The sequence below is a fragment of the Limanda limanda genome, chromosome 1, assembly GCF_963576545.1.
Source record: "Limanda limanda chromosome 1, fLimLim1.1, whole genome shotgun sequence".
NCBI lineage: Eukaryota > Metazoa > Chordata > Actinopteri > Pleuronectiformes > Pleuronectidae > Limanda > Limanda limanda.
This window is the reverse complement of record NC_083636.1, coordinates 23,326,807-23,344,854: the sequence shown is the minus strand read 5'-3', so window position 1 is coordinate 23,344,854 and position 18,048 is coordinate 23,326,807. Positions and strand designations below refer to the sequence as shown.

The 18,048-nt window shown below is 40.1% G+C and overlaps 1 protein-coding gene across 1 annotated transcript in view; it reads right to left on the bottom strand.

Annotated features, from left to right (window-relative positions):
• Window positions 1-1,309: 1,309 nt before the first annotated feature.
• ror2 (receptor tyrosine kinase-like orphan receptor 2) overlaps window positions 1,310-18,048 on the bottom strand; it is a 41,830-nt gene continuing 25,091 nt past the window's right edge. Inside the window, exons 3-9 of the mRNA XM_061075726.1 lie at window positions 13,067-13,354; window positions 12,559-12,589; window positions 7,745-7,866; window positions 7,308-7,622; window positions 6,260-6,514; window positions 4,545-4,747; window positions 1,310-3,511 (exon numbers count right to left, since the gene is read on the bottom strand). Coding sequence (XP_060931709.1) covers window positions 2,057-3,511; window positions 4,545-4,747; window positions 6,260-6,514; window positions 7,308-7,622; window positions 7,745-7,866; window positions 12,559-12,589; window positions 13,067-13,354 — 2,669 coding nt within the window. The 3' untranslated portion in view covers window positions 1,310-2,056. The remainder of the gene's footprint in view (window positions 3,512-4,544; window positions 4,748-6,259; window positions 6,515-7,307; window positions 7,623-7,744; window positions 7,867-12,558; window positions 12,590-13,066; window positions 13,355-18,048) is intronic.

The following is an 18,048-nucleotide window of genomic DNA, read 5'->3' as shown; positions in this document are numbered from 1 at the left end:
CACAGTGGTGGAATGATGTAAATCGTATCCACAAAACACAGCCTATTATGGGCTGCTATAAAACATGCTTGCACTGCATGAATTTTGATGAAGTGAGGTAATGCTAAAATATAAAACGACCAAAAATCCATCTGCTCATACTGCTCAACACCTCTAGGGGTCACTATTGGATAACTGGTAAGAATTTGGGTCGTCCCTGGAGGTTCAGCGTTAAAATGGCTGCTTCAGACCAGTCTCGTAACACCCACACTCACTATCCTAGTAAATGGCCCAATGGTTACTACTGTGACATATTTCTGGGCCTAACTGCTACAGTGCCCAAGTTCCAGTTCAAAGAGTCGGGAGTTTTGCCAGAGTTCACTGGGACACAGAGGGTCACTCACACAAATATGAAACAACTACCTCAGATTTGTTTATAGTTCAAATAAACAGAATTGTTACAATCAGATGGCAGCAAAAGTGAGCTACAATAATAAAGTACATCTCCAGTACTGTACATCAGAGCATTTTGGTTGGTTTCTGTATGATTATATTTTTAAGTAAGGAAGCTATTTTTGATGAAAGTATATGTCTGAAAGTTATGTTAACAGAGTCACATTTGCACTATTAATGTGCACCCAATTAGAGCTAATGATTAGAGGCTAAATGTGTTGCATCAGCTTCTCGATAATAAAAATGCGGTTGATAAAAGAATTTCAGCTACATTAGAAGCATAAACTTAGAATTAGTTCCCCTCATTACAAAACACACACATTTTTTTCGTATACTGAACGCAAACATCGGCACAACACTTTTGTTTTCGTTGCCATTTTTCACAAATTGAAAATATGCTTTGTACACTTAACTTCATATATGTGTGTATCAGTCTATTGTATATATTATCATATAAACATATACACATTGAAATTATTATGATGCAAGGTGCTGTGTACTATTTACCCACATGCACGCACGCTGAATAAGAATCTAAAGATTAGAGGAATGCAATATAAAATCCCTTAAATAATTGTATTGTTTCAGCAATAAAAAAGTATTTCTCCTCTATAAGGTGAAATTAACAAATGATAGCACATTATTTTATTGCTCTGACTGAAGTGATAGACACAATTTTCTTCATATGACTTTATTGGATACTCCACAGATGGATCTGCACAATGCATGGTAAGCAAAAAACTGCAAACAAAGCAGATGTGGTGGAAAGAACATAGTTTTCACACTAGGCTTAGAAATTTCACCAGTAAAGGAAAAACATTAACAATTAAAATGTTCAAAACCAAAGTACATAAATTAAAAATCTGTACAACTTGGTTAAAAAAGTAGATATAAAAAGGATCCGCTTCATGGGAAACATGTTGTGAATAAGACCTTTGTCAATGAATCTCTCAAATGAGATTCAACAAGAGTCTTTGTTCTTATTCTTTTGTTTGATGGCGGTAAGTTACACAATACATCGTAGTGAACTTCATTAATAACAAAGCTACTTTCAAAACTACTATCTTTGGTCATCATACATTCTATTGTTCTATGTCTGTGGCTTTCACAAACCACAAAATAATCACCTCAAAAACAACATCAAATTGTCAAAGGGTGCACAAATTGCACACAAGCAAAGCCCTTGTCTTGTACCACAGAAAACTGGGTTCAGTTCTGGGTTCTGGTAGCAATACCTATGGCTTGGTTGTACATTCCAATAAACACCACTGGCATTGTTGACAGGTGGGAAGAGTGTGAGTGATCACCTAACTTTTTGCTAATTCTTACCAACTGGTAGGCAGGGCTGCCTTTATAGGTGGACAATGCTCTTTTGGCATTCAAGAGAATAGGCATTGCACTCTGAATTTTGCTTACTCTTTGACAAAGGCATGTAAGAGGTACAAACATGACAAACACTTGGAATTCAAATGTATCTGCCCTATCTAAGAAACCCATAAAAAAACATTCAGTCACAGTTCCACAGAATTTCTCCTTTCACTTTACGCTGCTCATTGAATTTTCTGGCAAGCAAGCACAGCTCACAGAATATTTTAGCTCAACTGTCCTTCAAACATCACCACACTTATGTGTCTGACAAGCGGACCACCATTTCTTCAGTCTGTGGAGGGTCATTATCACCTAGCAATTCTGTTTCAGGCACTGACAAGTCCTCATTGTGGTCTCTCTCCTCCTGGGATGCCCTGTCAGCCAAGTCCTCATCAGTTGTCTTGGAGTTCTCATTTAATAGAGCTGCTCGCTCTGTCACAGAGTTGTTGGAAGGGGCAGTGGTGATATAGCCTGTAGATGTGGATCCACTGCCACTATGGTGAGAACCAGCTTTGGTAACCATTTGGGGTTGGTGGTGCATCTGCTGGTGGGGCATTGACATGGGTATTTGCATGGGGTAAAAGTTCTGCAGGTATGGGTAAGCTGACATTGGGTGATATCCATTGACAGGAATGTAGAGCTGTGGTCCCATTGGCCGATGCATTTGACCCTTCATGGGCATGAACTGGGGCTGATGGAATGGTGAGCTCTTTTTCGGGCTGGTGTAGCGGGATGCATTTGCAGTGCTCATGCTAATGTTGCTAACAGGGCTTGTGCTGAGAGAGCTGGTCTGAGTAGTGTTGCTGGTGCCAGAAGTCTGAGCAGAGCTGTTATAGTTAGACAGACTCTCCCAAGAGCGCAGGCGTGTGTGAATGTCCTTGAAGCGAGGTCTTCTTGCTGGAAATTCACTCCAACACTCCAGCATGAGAGTGTAAATCCAGGCTGGGCAGTCATCGGGACATGGCAGTAGCCGGTGGGTGCGTACCATCTCGATCACGTCCTGGTTGGAGTAGCCACAGTACGGCTGCAGACCATAACTGAAAGTCTCCCACAGCAGCACACCGTAAGACCAGATGTCAGAGTCGGTGGAGAACTTGCCATACATAATTGCTTCTGGGGACATCCAACGAATAGGGAAAAGGCCTGTGCCCTGGAGATTGTAGTAATCGGCAGAGTAGACATCTCTGAACAAGCCCAGATCAAGTATCTTGATGCTGAGTTTGTCAAAGACGAGGATGTTTCGTGCAGAAAGGTCTTTATGGATCAATTGTTGGCCGGAAAGGTACTCCATTCCAGCAGCAATCTGGGTGATAACATGAAGGAAATCAGCCTGTTCCAAAGTGGACTTGACGGTCTTATCATCATCTGAGCTGCCAACATCTGAGTTTGGGGAGCGCATCACCAGATACTCATGCAGGTCACCAAGAATGGAGTAGGTGAATATCATGCTCATTGGTTGCTCTTTGGTGACCACACCCAGCAAACTTACTATGCTTTGGTGCTGTATGTGAAAGCGGAGCATTGCTTCATGGCGAAATTCCTCACAGAGAGTGACATCAACCTTGTCTTTCAATGTCTTTATGGCCACAACTTGGACCTGCTCACCAGGAGTGGTGCCATACAGTTGACCCTTGTAAACCTTGCCAAACCGATCCTCACCAAGCTCCTCCATGAAACGTACTGCTGACATATTGATCTCCCTCAGCTTGGCCTGCAGCAACAAATCAATAAACACAAATACATGTCAGCAAAGTGTATGGCCAACAATAAAGCCTAATGCAGTACGTAAGCACAGGAATACAAATGTTGTCAATTCAGGTGTATGGGTAGAGTATCAATAACACAAGAATCTGCATTGGTGGAAGTTTTGCCTGAGGAACCAATGAAATGAAGAACTAAGATTCATGGATCTGACTTTGAGAATCAGGCTCTCTTCAGACCTAATATTATCACTCAGAACACGTTCAGAGGGGGTTTGGGATCCATGTTGTCACATTTTTTAGCAGTGTCAACATCATTGTGTCCTGAGCCACATTGAACAAACTCATGAAATACAATGGAATGTAACTCCTATTCAGCTGACGTCATCTGACCAGCTACAGTTTCATAATGAGTCCAAATTATTTTACCACTTCTCAGTGTTTCACCTACATGTGGAAGTGTTTATTGAAGAGGAAAGGAAAATCTGAAGTTGTGACTGGAGACACATGAGGTGACACATACTAATGCTAGGTCTGAACAGAACCTTAGTCACATATCTTTAAGGTTTACCAAATATCCAAACACTGCAAAGTGGTTTATCATAACCTGACAAGGGAATCTTACAACTCTCATAGGAACAATCACTGTAAATTCCATCTTGACAATCCCCAAGTAAAGAGCAGATTCACTGAGGTCACTGAGTAACATACCACAAATACAGGTATTTGATTGATTTGGTAATGAACCACAAAATGCAGAGTTAACTGAAATGACAGGGGCCTTAATGTCTTAAGGTGCATGAGTTTAAACCTGGTCTAAAGGACTTTGTTATTTCAACTCCTCTTTAGTTCACTTAGAATAGATTCCACACTGAATTTCAGCATAGTCATTTATTTCCCCAGAAGTCTTTACTTAGAAATAAATAAGACTACTACATCTTTGAATGCACTGCTGATATTGGTAAGAACACGGCTATTCATCAGAATGAATATAAATGAAGAACCCGTTCATCAAAGAGTCTGTGCACTGTGTGTATGCATTACCTGGTGTTTTTGTTGACTGAGGAGAGAGAGCTCCATGTCCTGGCTGGGTGAGCTGCTGAGCTGGCGAGGTGGTGTGTCAGTCGAAGCCTTTTGCTTTGTGCGACACATACACACCAGGAAGAAGAGGCAAGCGATGACCAATGGGATGGCAATTGCAGGGATTAAAATGAACAGTATCTCCTTTCTTGGGTTTTCTGGAGGATCTGTAAGATAACAAGGTTTAGAGTCATTCTTTGAACATATTATCTGTGGAAACAGCGTTCATACAACACTTGTCCTGAGTTGACTATTTAAGTGAAAATAATGTCACTGTGGATAATCCCCATTAAAAGCCACATCCTTCCACATGGTGCAAGAATGAAATTCCACTCAGTTACATCTGGTAAAGTCTTACTGGAACAAATGTGCTCAGTTCTCTGAAAAGCAAATCAAAGAACTAATGGAAAAAAATACTGAGGGCCCATGGGGACTAGAATAAAAATAAAACAGACAGAAACACAGAACAGATATATACTGACAATAAGCTGAAACCAGGATGCATATACAGTGTAAAAAAGGACAATAATCCCTGGGGAACACAGTTCTGATGCATTTCTACACTCTCCAATCAAATAACCTTATCTAAACTTCTGTAAATTGGCCAAATATGATAGAGGTACTAACAATTAATTCAAGTGCATTGATAGTAAATTGTGAGTTAACTGGGGTCCTAAACCCCAGAATTGCACATCAGTAACAGAACTGATGTGGTGGTTCTGACGTCAGTGGTATTTAATGGAGGCCCTGTTTATTGTGGCTGTGAGCTACCAGAAGAAATACTTACAGAGACACTGAAGGGTTTGAAATGTTATTGATTACATGCTGGGCCATCTGTGTTTTACAGTACTTTGTAAAGAGCCAATTCAAGGTATACTTTAGTAACCTATAGGTTTCTCAAATAATGAAATATGTAATCTTTTGGCTCATCAGCTCCACATTATTTTAGGAATCAGGACTTTTTCATCAAATTATATATAATCATTACTTTATTTTTGTAATATTACAACTTTATCCTCTCAATATTAGCCTACAACTTTATTCTCTAATTTACCCACAGTCTCTTATTTCATCACCATTGAAATAAGAGACTCTGGAGTTCTGAAAGAATGCTGGTGGTCTAATCTTGACAAAAGATGATGTCAGAACTCCTTTTCACCCATTCGATGAGTGACAATGATGGAATAAACAGCCTGATCTGGTCACAAAACGTTTCATTACAGAAGTATTGTTAGAGTTATTTGAATGGTCAAAATGTAGAACAGATTTAACACCATCCGCTCCCAACATGACCCTGGAGGAAATTCTGTCAAACTTAACCACTAAGATTGCAAGGGTGAAAACATTTAAACCTTGGCTTTTAATGTTCTGTTAAGTATGCCTGTGCGAGAAAAGTGCTTTCAGTGGGTCCTATGTTCTGCAGCAGTGTCGATAGTAAAGTAAAGATGATATGTCAGTCTCAGTTCAGTGTCATATACTGACTCTCACAACAGATACCGCTCCGCACTAGCATATATTGATTTGAACTAATACTGCTCTCAATGATGCACTGCCACTACCTTGTGTAACTTAGAAATGAAATCCCACTCAGGCAGATTCTACACTCTGTACATACTGATGGTATGTCTCTCTTGTTTTGTGTCATTTACTGGTTATTAGTGGTAAACACTAGGACTTACTGCAGGATTGGATGTCGCACAGGTCCACCCTGACATGTGGGTCCAAGGTGAAGCACCAGGGGGCCTGCATCTGGCCTCCTGGGTTACGACAGAAGTTGTGACTTCCCCAGAGCTCGGGGTAATCCTGGGACAGATGGTGACTGTGAGGGAACTGAGAGCTCCATGGCTGGCAGGGGTGACCAGATCTAGTGATGCTGACTGTGCCCCTGTAGTCAGCCCCACTTTCATTGTAGCAGATGTGGTCTTCGGGGGAATCTGTAAAGCAGACAGTGACACAGTGAGGATACTCAAACACTATGAGAGAGGTGACTTACCTTGTATATAATGATTGTGGATTTAGCTCAGTGTGTTCAACAGGAGAGCTCTGAGGTGTGCAGCTTTATAAACCATGCTCACAATTTGAATAGGACTTTATTACCCACAGTGTTTGTGTGTACTTCACGTTCTAAAATTTCACATTTTGGAGCTTCAAGTTGCAAACTAATGCTTTGGATGGAGTATGTCAATATTTAGGGAAATATGCAATTATTCTTTCTAAAACATCCTAAGCTAAGCAAACCACTTCCTGACTCCAGCTCTGTACTTTACAAAATGGATATCAATCGTCCTTATCTCACTCAGAAATAAAGCAAATCAGCATATTTCTTCAAATTCTGAACTGTTCCACTTTACGGAAAAATACAATTTCATGATGATCCTCAAAGTTATAAAATAACAAATTTCAAACTTAAGTGAACATGGGTTTTGTTTACGAAACTAACTCTTCAGAGTCCTCTCTGAGACTGAGCACATGGCTAGCTACATCCCTTAAAACTCTGAGGTGACATCAAAGCTGAAGTTTTTACAAACAGTGATTGGTTGCTTGTTCTTTGGGCTGGAGGTGATTCCTTTGTTCTACTGAGTTGCATCAAACAGGTAAGATCAAATGGTTGTTTGACCAACTGCATTTAGCATTACAATGATGCATTTTTCCTTGATTTTATGAGCAATGTGTTTTAAATCAATAATTGTAATGTATGTGTGGACGCATGCCATAGAATCTACCTACATGGACCTAGTTTTTCTGGTGGCACTCCTATCCTCATGCAGGACGCAGCATCAAGCGTGCCTGGCCGTGGCAGCAGGTGGCAGGTGGGGAGCTTCAGTTGCATGAGGATCATGGGATTGGATCGGGCGATGGTGTACTCTGCCAGGCACAGGTCATTCTCCAGGGCCTCGCACTCATCTCTACAGAGCTGACGGCGCCGGGGGGCCCGAGAGCCTTCGTCACACAGAGGGAAGACGTAGTAGCAGAAGGATGGGATGGCAAACCTGGAGCACTGATCCGACAGGTGGGTGGACGTACCAATCATAGTGAAAGCAGCTTTGGAGAGAAGAAATAGACACCTGGTTGAACTTGCCTATATGAACTCAGAAATCTAAGAATTACAATATAATTTTTTATAAACGACTCAAGTATGTCCACTACTGTGTGGGTTATCTTACCAGTGATACGGTTTTCGCTCTCCCCCTGCATCTGCAGGGACTCAACATAGATGCTCTGGTTGCCAATGAAGCGAGCACAGGCGATGCCTCGATACGGTTGGCAGAAACCTTTTTCTCGTGACCTAAAAAGAAAAACAAACAATGCTGTTTCCTCAAATATGTCATTAGTGGCCACAGCAGATGCTGGGGGTCTAGAGTCATGGAATCAGGGGCAGCGACCAACTTTGCATCTACAAGTGTAGTTTTAACAAATTAAAACGTTTTTTAAAACAGCTCTTTCATAACATATCAGTAAGGAGAAGGACAAAGAGGTGAAGTAGCAGTGACATTGGTCCAAGCCAATGTTACAAGAAGTGGATGCTGAGGATCCAATCCCAGAACAGCAAAGACACTTCTTATTCAATGGGGTCCACCAGAGTACTTCTAACTTGGAGTCAGCCCCTGCCACAAGGCATTCAACACCCGAGACCTCTGCTTGAACAGAGCACCATACAGTATGTTTCTCAAAATGGTGTTTAGTTTGTCCAGTCTGGGCTACTGTAAAAAAAACATTGCTGCCTCCGTAGAGAGGATCTGCTCCCGGTGTATATTTTAAGTGTTAAAATATAAAGGGTCCATTCTAGGGTTAAGAAAACAACTATTCATACAGTTTAGATGATGACACACTAATTATTTTAAATTCAATTTCTGCCAATTTCAACCCAATCTTCCAAACAGGACATTTAAGCCTTATCTTATTTTCAAACTTGGATCTTTGCTAAAGTCAATCATAAACTATGTTTGTGCAGGACTTAAGTCTCAGTCCACAAAACAAACAGGCTGAGGCCAAAGCACAAAGTAAAAACCAGCTGATGATGGCCTGACTGCTCTGCCCTGCTAAAAGCACATAGGCCGCTGGGAGTCTTTTCTCTTTTCATAACCCACAATCAAATTTACACGGCACACCTAATTTCATTCAGCTGCTGTGTATGGGAATAAATATTGACAAAGACTCTTGTTGTTCACATTATTCTATTATAACCAGCATTTGAATCTGGACATTACTGGGTAAGTCTGTTTTGATTTTGACCCAGAAGCTGATATATCTTACTGCACACCACAACTACTAGTAGACAAAAGTGCTAATGGTGTCTTTTATTTGAAGTATCCCACTTGGATCCTTTCTTTTCCTGTCCGAACAGGTGTTGAAAGGACCAACTGTAGACCAACTACATACACAACAATAGTTTGACAGGACTGCCAGGCCATGTCTGAGGGGTGAACCTGGAGGGACTTGATGTAGAAATCAAAGGAAAGGATCAGCATCATAACAATGCAAAAGAGCTAATTTGGTGGGTGATGTTTCGGGTTTATGTGAAATATGATCCTGGAAGAACAGAGTCACAGATCCATGATGTAACAGGGTTATCATGCTAACACACTGAACACTGGGAAGTTGTCATGGCATCAGCTGTGCAATACAGTGTTCACATTGCAATGCAATCTGGCGTGAATGTGCTCCTGTGTGTATTTGGTCACTGCAGTGACTTACTGGACAAAGTCATGTAGCAAAGGAGCACAAGCTGAGCCTGGTTGAACCTTTGCCTCAGTCTGAGCCCCTGGTGAACTGCTGAATGATGGAGGCTGCACTTTTCAAGCTGGGCTCATGTAGATATGAACACAACTTTACAGTTGAATCAATTTTGCTGGACATTTAGGTAGAAAATTTTAAATTTTAATGAATTGCTATCAGTTGGTTTGTCACACAAATCTATACAAATGAAAACAATAACGGATTAATTAAAAAAATAATTGGCAGCATTAAATAAGTAGTAGTTTTAAGTTAAGGTATAATTAATACTTCTACGAAGGACACCAGTTAGCTCATACTGATATGGTCACTACGTTACGTTTGCCATTTCTGAATAACTACACAATGTAAATGAATACCAGCTATTGCAGAACCCCCATACTCCCTGACTCATTAAAAGAGTCACAGTGTTGGCTGATGAGATTCATTCAGAAACTGTTGGTCTGACTGAGGACCTGAATAAGTTCAGAGCAGGCCTATGCAAACTACTGGCTAGTGTCTGACTGTTGGCTGAGGAATTTATTCTGAGCCTCGTGCTGGTGAGTCAAACCCGCAAGAGAGAGAGAGAGGAAAACGCTGCATGTCCTGCTACCCTCATCACTGGCTGCATCACTCAGTGCAGCGCAGCACAAGGTCGAAAAGCAATGGAGGTAGCCGACATGTCTTTACATGCCCATTTTAGCTTTGGGCAGTCACTTGTAATACTACAAACACATACATTTGCACTTCTACACCACTGAGGATTTCTACTAACAGTCAGTTGCTAAAAACCCACCTTCTAATACTTTTTACCACTACAAACCTTCAGCTTGTCTGATAAACCAAAGGGTTGGTAAGAAAATTGTGAATCTCCAACCTGGAGTCTAAACCTAAAATCTGAATCCTTACCCCAATTAAAATAATCTGGAACCAAACCTGACCCTAGACCAATGAGTTTAGCATACAATTTACAATAGTTCAAGATAGATAGCTCCATAACCCAACTCCTAATCTATTTACTGGTGCTAAGTACTAACACCACTCAGTTCATCATATATTGGCGTAATAATGATAATGAATATAACCAAACATCAACACAAAGAAATCAGCGGTTAAGAGCCCTATTCCATAAAAGCACAACTTATATTTTGTTGAAAAGTTGTTGAACTTGGGTTGATTGCTTAACAGACCTCTGAAAAAGCCAACATGCAATGTATGAAAAAATAACACCACTTAAGTCAATCATTCAAGCTTATATTTAAGCTACATATGTGAACAATAATTAAGATTTTTTTTAATTTTACAAATAAGATTGACTATAAAATCTTCATTGCAGATAAACCAGGAAGGATGAACACTAAGATATTTAACTTCACCCTCAACTATAGATTGTATATAAAAGAACTCTCCACACAACGTCAAGCACACAAACAATACAAAAGTGACTTGTATATTTTAGAACAGTTTGAGGAGGACTCACCAATATAAAGGCCAAGCAAACAGGTAACGTTTAGAGCAGGCACTTTACTACTCTTACTAATGCAAATAATACGTCCATGCATGGATGTCAATGATGTGTTGCTCCTATGAGCCCAGTGGGGAATTTGGTGCAATGTGGACAATATTACTACATTTGGAATAAACAGGCAAACAGCAGTCTGTAGCAGTGGGGGCTGGGACTCATACAATTGGATAAGAGTGGGGGGCTGAATCTCTGGGTACAGAGCTCAACTCTTTGTTTTTCAAGTGCTGATGAAAGTAATGGAGTAAGACCTTTTTATGAACTCTGTGAATCCTAGATGAGGCGTATAAGTGTGTTCTGGGAACGCAGGCTGTTTCCATCAACTTTGTATTTCCTAAATAGACAAACATCTCAGGAAAGTGCAAACAAGACATTATTCAAAGTGAAAGTACAACGAAGGGGTTGTTGGAAGTTTAGCAGAAATGTCTAAATTTGGCAATATAAAGCACAGGGCCAGGAGACACAGTGTAAGAAGTTTTAGGAGGTTTTAATAGTTACTGAACTCCCTTTTTATGACTGTTTGGAGAAATCTTTTAGTTTTTAGATTTGACCTTTTCCATATCCTTCTCACTTCTCCATATCCTCTCACTATCCTGAAGACTAACTAACTTAGAATCGTATCTGATTCAAGGTTTGTTCCGCTAAAGAACACAGGCTTTCTGCTGGATCACACTTTGTTTACAGATTGAGGATTTGAACAGTGTGGATGGTGATTTTGGTGATTAATTCAATGATATATTTTACTTTATATCAAGATCTAAAAGATTAAAATGTTTTCAAACTGCATTTTGAATGATTGTTTATTGATAATTTTACATGTTTTCCTTCTTGATGATGATTGTGATTGATCACTGCTTGTTATTGATTTTATTTTGATGTACTATTTTAATAATCGATTTCTGATTGTGGCTTGCTAAAAAAACTACTGTGGCCAAATGTCTGGATATATTTATAAACAAGCTACTTAAATATTACAAAGGTACAGTTACATTAGGTCCTACCTGTCCCGCTCTTATTTACTGAAAGCCCAAAAAGTACAACTCAAATAAAAAGTACTTTTACTAAATTGGACTAACATAGTGATTTATTGTTAGTATAAAATACAGAGATTTATATATTATTATATATATATATATTTATATTATATAGATCTGCATGAATGGCAGAAAAGCACAGTCATTCACAGTTTAAGATAAATATACAGGTATTCTACTCATCCCTTTTACACTAGTGTCAGTCTCTAATGTTCTCCATAGGTATCATTTGCAGTTTTACTGAAACCTAAAAAAAATACTGTTCTTTTACATAATCAGTTAATGTAATGAAAGAGGGTTCCTTGGTTACATTTATGATTGTTTTTTGAATCACTGTTTCGTATGTTTGATGCTGCTCATGCATGCACACACAATAACAAATCAAAAGCACAGAACCTCTTTGAATACTCCTAGAATGAAACTTACTTCTCCCTGAATTAATGATTGAAAAATTACTTTTCTGTGCTTTGAATGTGATAGAAGAAGCCTATCTTCGATAAAATGTGCCATTCATAAATATCGAAATGGGTAAAATGCAGGAGTGGCTTGGGAAGTTTCCTGCTGTAGAAAATTGAATTACATTGCAATGTGTTGCAACTTTTCTGATGAAAAGATTCTTAATTTGGATGGTTCATCTTTCCGTGGCTGCGGGACATTTATTCACACATACTCTGACAAACACATGGATCTGTATAAGGTGTTCACTTACGATTCATCTGGGCTTTGTGTGGGCATCAGTCCTGTGGAGCCAAAATAACAACATAAGGAAAACATTCAAATTGTTTCAACAAACATAAATGAGGCTCTTTCTGTTTTTGCATTTCCACAGTTCCTCCAGTTGTTTCAGTCCTGACGGGTGGCTAACTGAGAAAACAAATGGGATACCCTCTCTCTCTGTTTTTCCTCATAAAAAGCCACATATGAAGCACTATCTGTGTCCAGTTAATTGATTTTAAATGTTTCCATTAAAATTACCTGCCTGGTGTCAAACAGAATTGTATACTGAAAGTGAGTCTTAATGCCACATGGTGTCATTATTCAACAGTCATTACATTTATTCATTTATTTCATCATGACAAGGTGAAGCATAAAGGTCTGTCGTTCACTTATTCATCATTTACTGTCTAAACAGTTAGTGAAACAATTCACAATCAACATTTTGTACATATGGTTTAGGCTTAATTGTTAGGTCAATGTATAAGTAATGAGAACCTTACCCAGTTTGACGTACAGCACGCCTGTGGCAGAGATGACCTTGATTGAGTTGGAGGCGACACACTGATAATAGCCAGTATCTGTAGTGTCCAGGTCCTGGATGCGGAGCTTTGATCCAGCCTCTGTCCTGCGGATGGTTATACGTCCCTGCTCCTGGACCACAGGGGCGTCATTCTTCAGCCAGCGGATGGACGGTCGTGGGTTTCCTGTCACTTTGCAATGCAGTGTGGCTGTCTGGCCCTGGAAGTGGGTGATGTTGTTGACTTGCTCCTGGAACTCCAGGAAATAACCTTGATGAGATTAAACACTATTGTTAGAAATTTGAAGGAAGCATTACACCTGGGAAAGTGGGGTCTATAGAATTGTTACATTAACAGTGCAGAGTATTACTTCAGGTAGAGACCTGACAGCTGTTTCTTTCATGCTTCACCATCATTGGCTTGCTCTTCAGCAACATCCTATCATCGTGTAGAACAGCACAGCTCTCGTAAACGGACAATTAACTTAGGTGACACGCTCGTTCCAAAAAGGTTTGGCACCACATGGACTTCCTCCTCCTCCAACAATCAAAAAAACATAGATACAAATACATAGCTGTGGGCAGACCATGTTGAGGATCTTATCAATTTTCTGTGTAGGAAATTGCACTGTGTCATTTATCCACCAACACAACCAGCTTTATATACTGTAAAGTATGATAATGAATATAATCGATAAAGAAAATTCACACTCACACATAATGATGTAGTTTACCATCACATTAGGCTGCACTTGGAAAGTAGGCTACTTTTAATTTTAATACTTCACGTGTATTTATAATCCAGTACTTACATACTTTTACTCAAGTTGAAGTTAATGTGGTACCATTACTTTTGCTTGGGTAAATATATTTCTATTTATTTGCACTTTTATTTAAGTTGAATAAGTCCTACTAATGAATCAGAATGAAATTAGTGATTTCTTCTTATTTTTCTCACTCTTTAATTTTCTGTTTCCATGAAAATTTGCTAAATTAATGGACCAATAGAACTCCACCACCTACAACTGGTCCCATTTCTCCCACATCTCTCACAGGGTTTAGTTGGACAGTAACAACAGTAGGTGAAATAAAGCTGGATAAATGTCCTTTAGAACGAAAGAGACAAAAAGGAAAGAAAACACAGGTATATAAGGATAAGGTAAAAACATTAGCAGACCACTCAAGACTGGGCAGTGAGCCACTCGCATTGCAATTGGAAAATGACTCCAGAACAGTTTCCTCTCTCTGGAGACTGAAAGGTTGCTGGCTACTCATCAACTTTTGATTCAAACAATTCTGCCTTGAAAAAGCCTTGGAGTAAGAAATTATTTTAAAAAGAACCCATTGATAATATAATTTATTTCCATTAAGATTGATAATAGCGAGAGCGTAGCAACTTACTTCCCTTAGATCAAGAAGCTATATGTTCATCTGAGAGACAATTATGCTGCACTACACCTCAGTAGCATTGAAGGGACATTGTAACACACTTGCTGCATTTTCAAGATGGTGGTTTGTAGTTACTCTTTGTTTTTCTTCTCTTTTTGAGCGGTGAAGGTTGTTGATCTCTCTGCTAATAATTATGAAGTATTTCTTGACAAACAGCGAGTGTCTCTGGCTGAAATCATGCAATGCAGTGTGGTCTCAGATTCAGTCTCGGACTTTAGTCAGTTAGAGTATGTAGTGATTAATCGGGTTTTGAAAGGACCTCAGCACTGCAGAGATAATGCTGGAAAGTTTTTTCCCAGTCCTGTTAGCTATGGACATTACTGAATAAAGAGATAAACACACACACACACCAGCCCACACGCACAAACACACACACACACCCTGGCTAATACCAACTGCATTTTGAGCAGCAGCCAGGCTCTGGGGTTTACGCAATGGAAAACTGAAATCTGTGCCCAGCTTCCCAACCTGGCCACAATATAGCTGTCCACAGCAAGCTGTAGATGAGTGATGTCACAAGGCAGCTCTTTAATTTAAAAGTCCTCATTTGTCATTAGGGGATGTTTTGCAACTCAGAATGAGAGAGGTGTGAGGGCAGGGCAGAAAATGAAAGATAAAACAGCTGACATGCAGCAGTGATTACATCTTTGACTGTATATTGAGGGCAAACTGACCCACAGGAACCTAGTGATAATACAATTTTCTCCTTTCAAGAATTCAAAGTCACTCGACTCAGATTCCCAAGCAGCACTGACCCCACCATGTTCAACCAGCATCTTCACTGAAACCTCAACTCCTCCATCAAATCACCACATCCCAAGAGGCTATCATAAACATCTCTGCGGTGGAAACTCTCTTTTCCCATCACTCAGGATAAAGCTGTTCCAAATCTTTTCACAACTCTGTATCCTGAGTATCCTACCTTGACCTAAACAGCTACATCACCTACACCTACTCTCGAAACAAGACCCAGTACACACCTGGTACAAATATGGGGCTTTTGTGATCCGATCACCCAGACCACTTTGGGAGGTGGTCTGGGCCACATATGTCCACATTCTTTCAGCAGTGTGAACACAAAAGTTGCTGTAGCCACAATGAAGGACAGCTTCCTCAACTCACGTCCTCTGTGTACAGTAAGTGGAAATACATTCAGGCGCCTCATGTTAATACCAGGTCTGTACGGGGCCTAAGAACTTCCTCTATCAATGAGGTAACTTTTTCATTTAAATGCTGACACTATCCTTTCCATTTCTCACTCATCTCTATATGATAGTCAAAGGTCTATAACTACTTTCTCATATACCTCTTTGTTTATCTGGAGCCCAAAAAAGGTTCCTGGCTCCTTAAATCTCAAATACAGAAAGACCAAACCATTGAAATCCTCTGCCTCTTCCTCCATCCATCCATCAATCAATTACTTAATCATTCAATCGAATATTTGTGTGTAGCCCATATTCATAAATCACAATTTGCCTCATATGGCCTCAATGACTCCCTTTCATTCTTCCATCTTTGACAGTCATTCATCCCTCAAAGATTGATCCCTATCAAACCCTTCATAACCTCGACATTTCATTAATCTTTTTTATATAATAAGCATCATCTTTGTAGATGAAGATGTAATCCGTGTGGTCTTTATTAATGAATGAAGTGATAAGTAGTATAGATAAGCTACATATCGGAGACACAACACTGCTACAACACACATCACCTTTCTCTTTCAATCTGATGCAATTCAAGAGTTAAAGGCAGCAATTATGCTGGGACACTGTGGGATTCAGGCATCATCATTCCTGGTTAAAGGGCAAACAACTTTATGACTTTAATAACTGGGAATATAATGGGTACTGTATATATATATATAATGGCTTAGAGACGCCTGTTTATTTACATCACCACTGCTGCTCATCATAGCTTTTTTCTGGCGGACAAATTTGTCCCTGATCTTCCTCCACAGCTTCAAACACTCGTCGACCTGCAAACCGTCGTTAGCCGAGATCTCCTTCCAGGAATTGCAGCCAATCTGCGCTTCCTTGTATTCCGTCAATGACGGGTTATACAAGTGGTCATACTTTCGGATCTCTTCTGCCAAACGCTCTTCTACTTGGTCCATATTCGTTCTTCTAAATCTTCCTTGGTTTCTGCCGGTATTATGGGGCATGAAACCGGAAATGTGACTCCAAAAAAAATGTAGTTAGCAGACCAATCACAGCCTTGCGGGATGCGTGAGGCTTGCATAGCTTTGTCCTATAGTTACAAAAATTGGGCGACACACGCAAGCACGTAAGAAGGGGTACGCAAGCACGCAAGAGGCTCTTGCGCTTGAGTGTCCTTGCGTGTCTCTGAAAACGCAAAACCATGCGCCGCCCTTTACAAAAATTGGCCGACGCACGCAAGGGATTGATTGATTGATTGATTGATTGATTGATTGATTGATTGATTGATTGAAGGGGCACACAAGGGCCCTTGCGCTTGCGTGTCTCTGAAAATGCAGAACCAAGCGCCGGCCTTAAGAAATGCGTCAAATGACAAACACTTAATGGATGAGTCAAAGTTTACCTCAACCTCAAAGAAAATATTACTAAAACAAAGGCTGCACAGGACAACCACTGAGTTATGGTACATTCTTGTGCTGATGAGAGGCTGTTACAGTTAAGATATTAGACTTGTATACAAAATCTCTGTTTTTTAAAAATTAAACGCACAAGACACAAAATAAACACACAAGTGAAAGCTAGTCTTCAAATTGTTCTAGGCAGCTGCCGATTTATGTCATGTAGCTGGTTATTGAGCCTTAATATAATTATATACAAAGCCTTTATTCTGATGAGTTTTTCTTGGGGGCTGGCCAGAGAAAGTCCACAGAAAGTCAAACACTCTCACTCGGAAATTTGTGTTCTCACATACAACCCCTCCAAAGAATGTCCAGAGGTTCTCCAGAGTACAGTGAATGTCGGAAAGCTACGCCCATACTCAATAAAAGGCAATCAATATCCAGGACTGCTTAATGGCAAAACTGGATTGTACAGCCATGTATGCATCCATCATCTATACTGCCTATCCCTTGAGGGACCCATGGGAGTTGGAGCCAATCCCAGCTGGCACTGGGCAAGAGTTGGGGTACACCCTGGTCAGGGCACAAGGGTATCATAGGGCCAACACAGAGACATACAACCATTCACACTCACACCTACATACTATTTAGAGTCTCCAATTAATGTTGGTGTTTTGGTTCCCCCTACTGTATTTTGGTTTAACTCACTATTGAATAGTGCAGACTCCAGGTGAATCAACTCAGATCTAAAAGAGCATCATCAAACAAAAACAACGTTTCTTTAGTCAGATCTCCGTGTTCGCACCTCATCCTCAACGGAAGTGAAGCAGTAAGGGCCTGTGTCAGGCAGAGGCAGCAAAGAGGAGAAAGAGTCTTTACATGTCCTTCTGCATTGCAGTAAAGAAGATATGTTGCCTTTGTTTGTTTACACTGATCCAAACAAGGCAGCATTTGCCGCC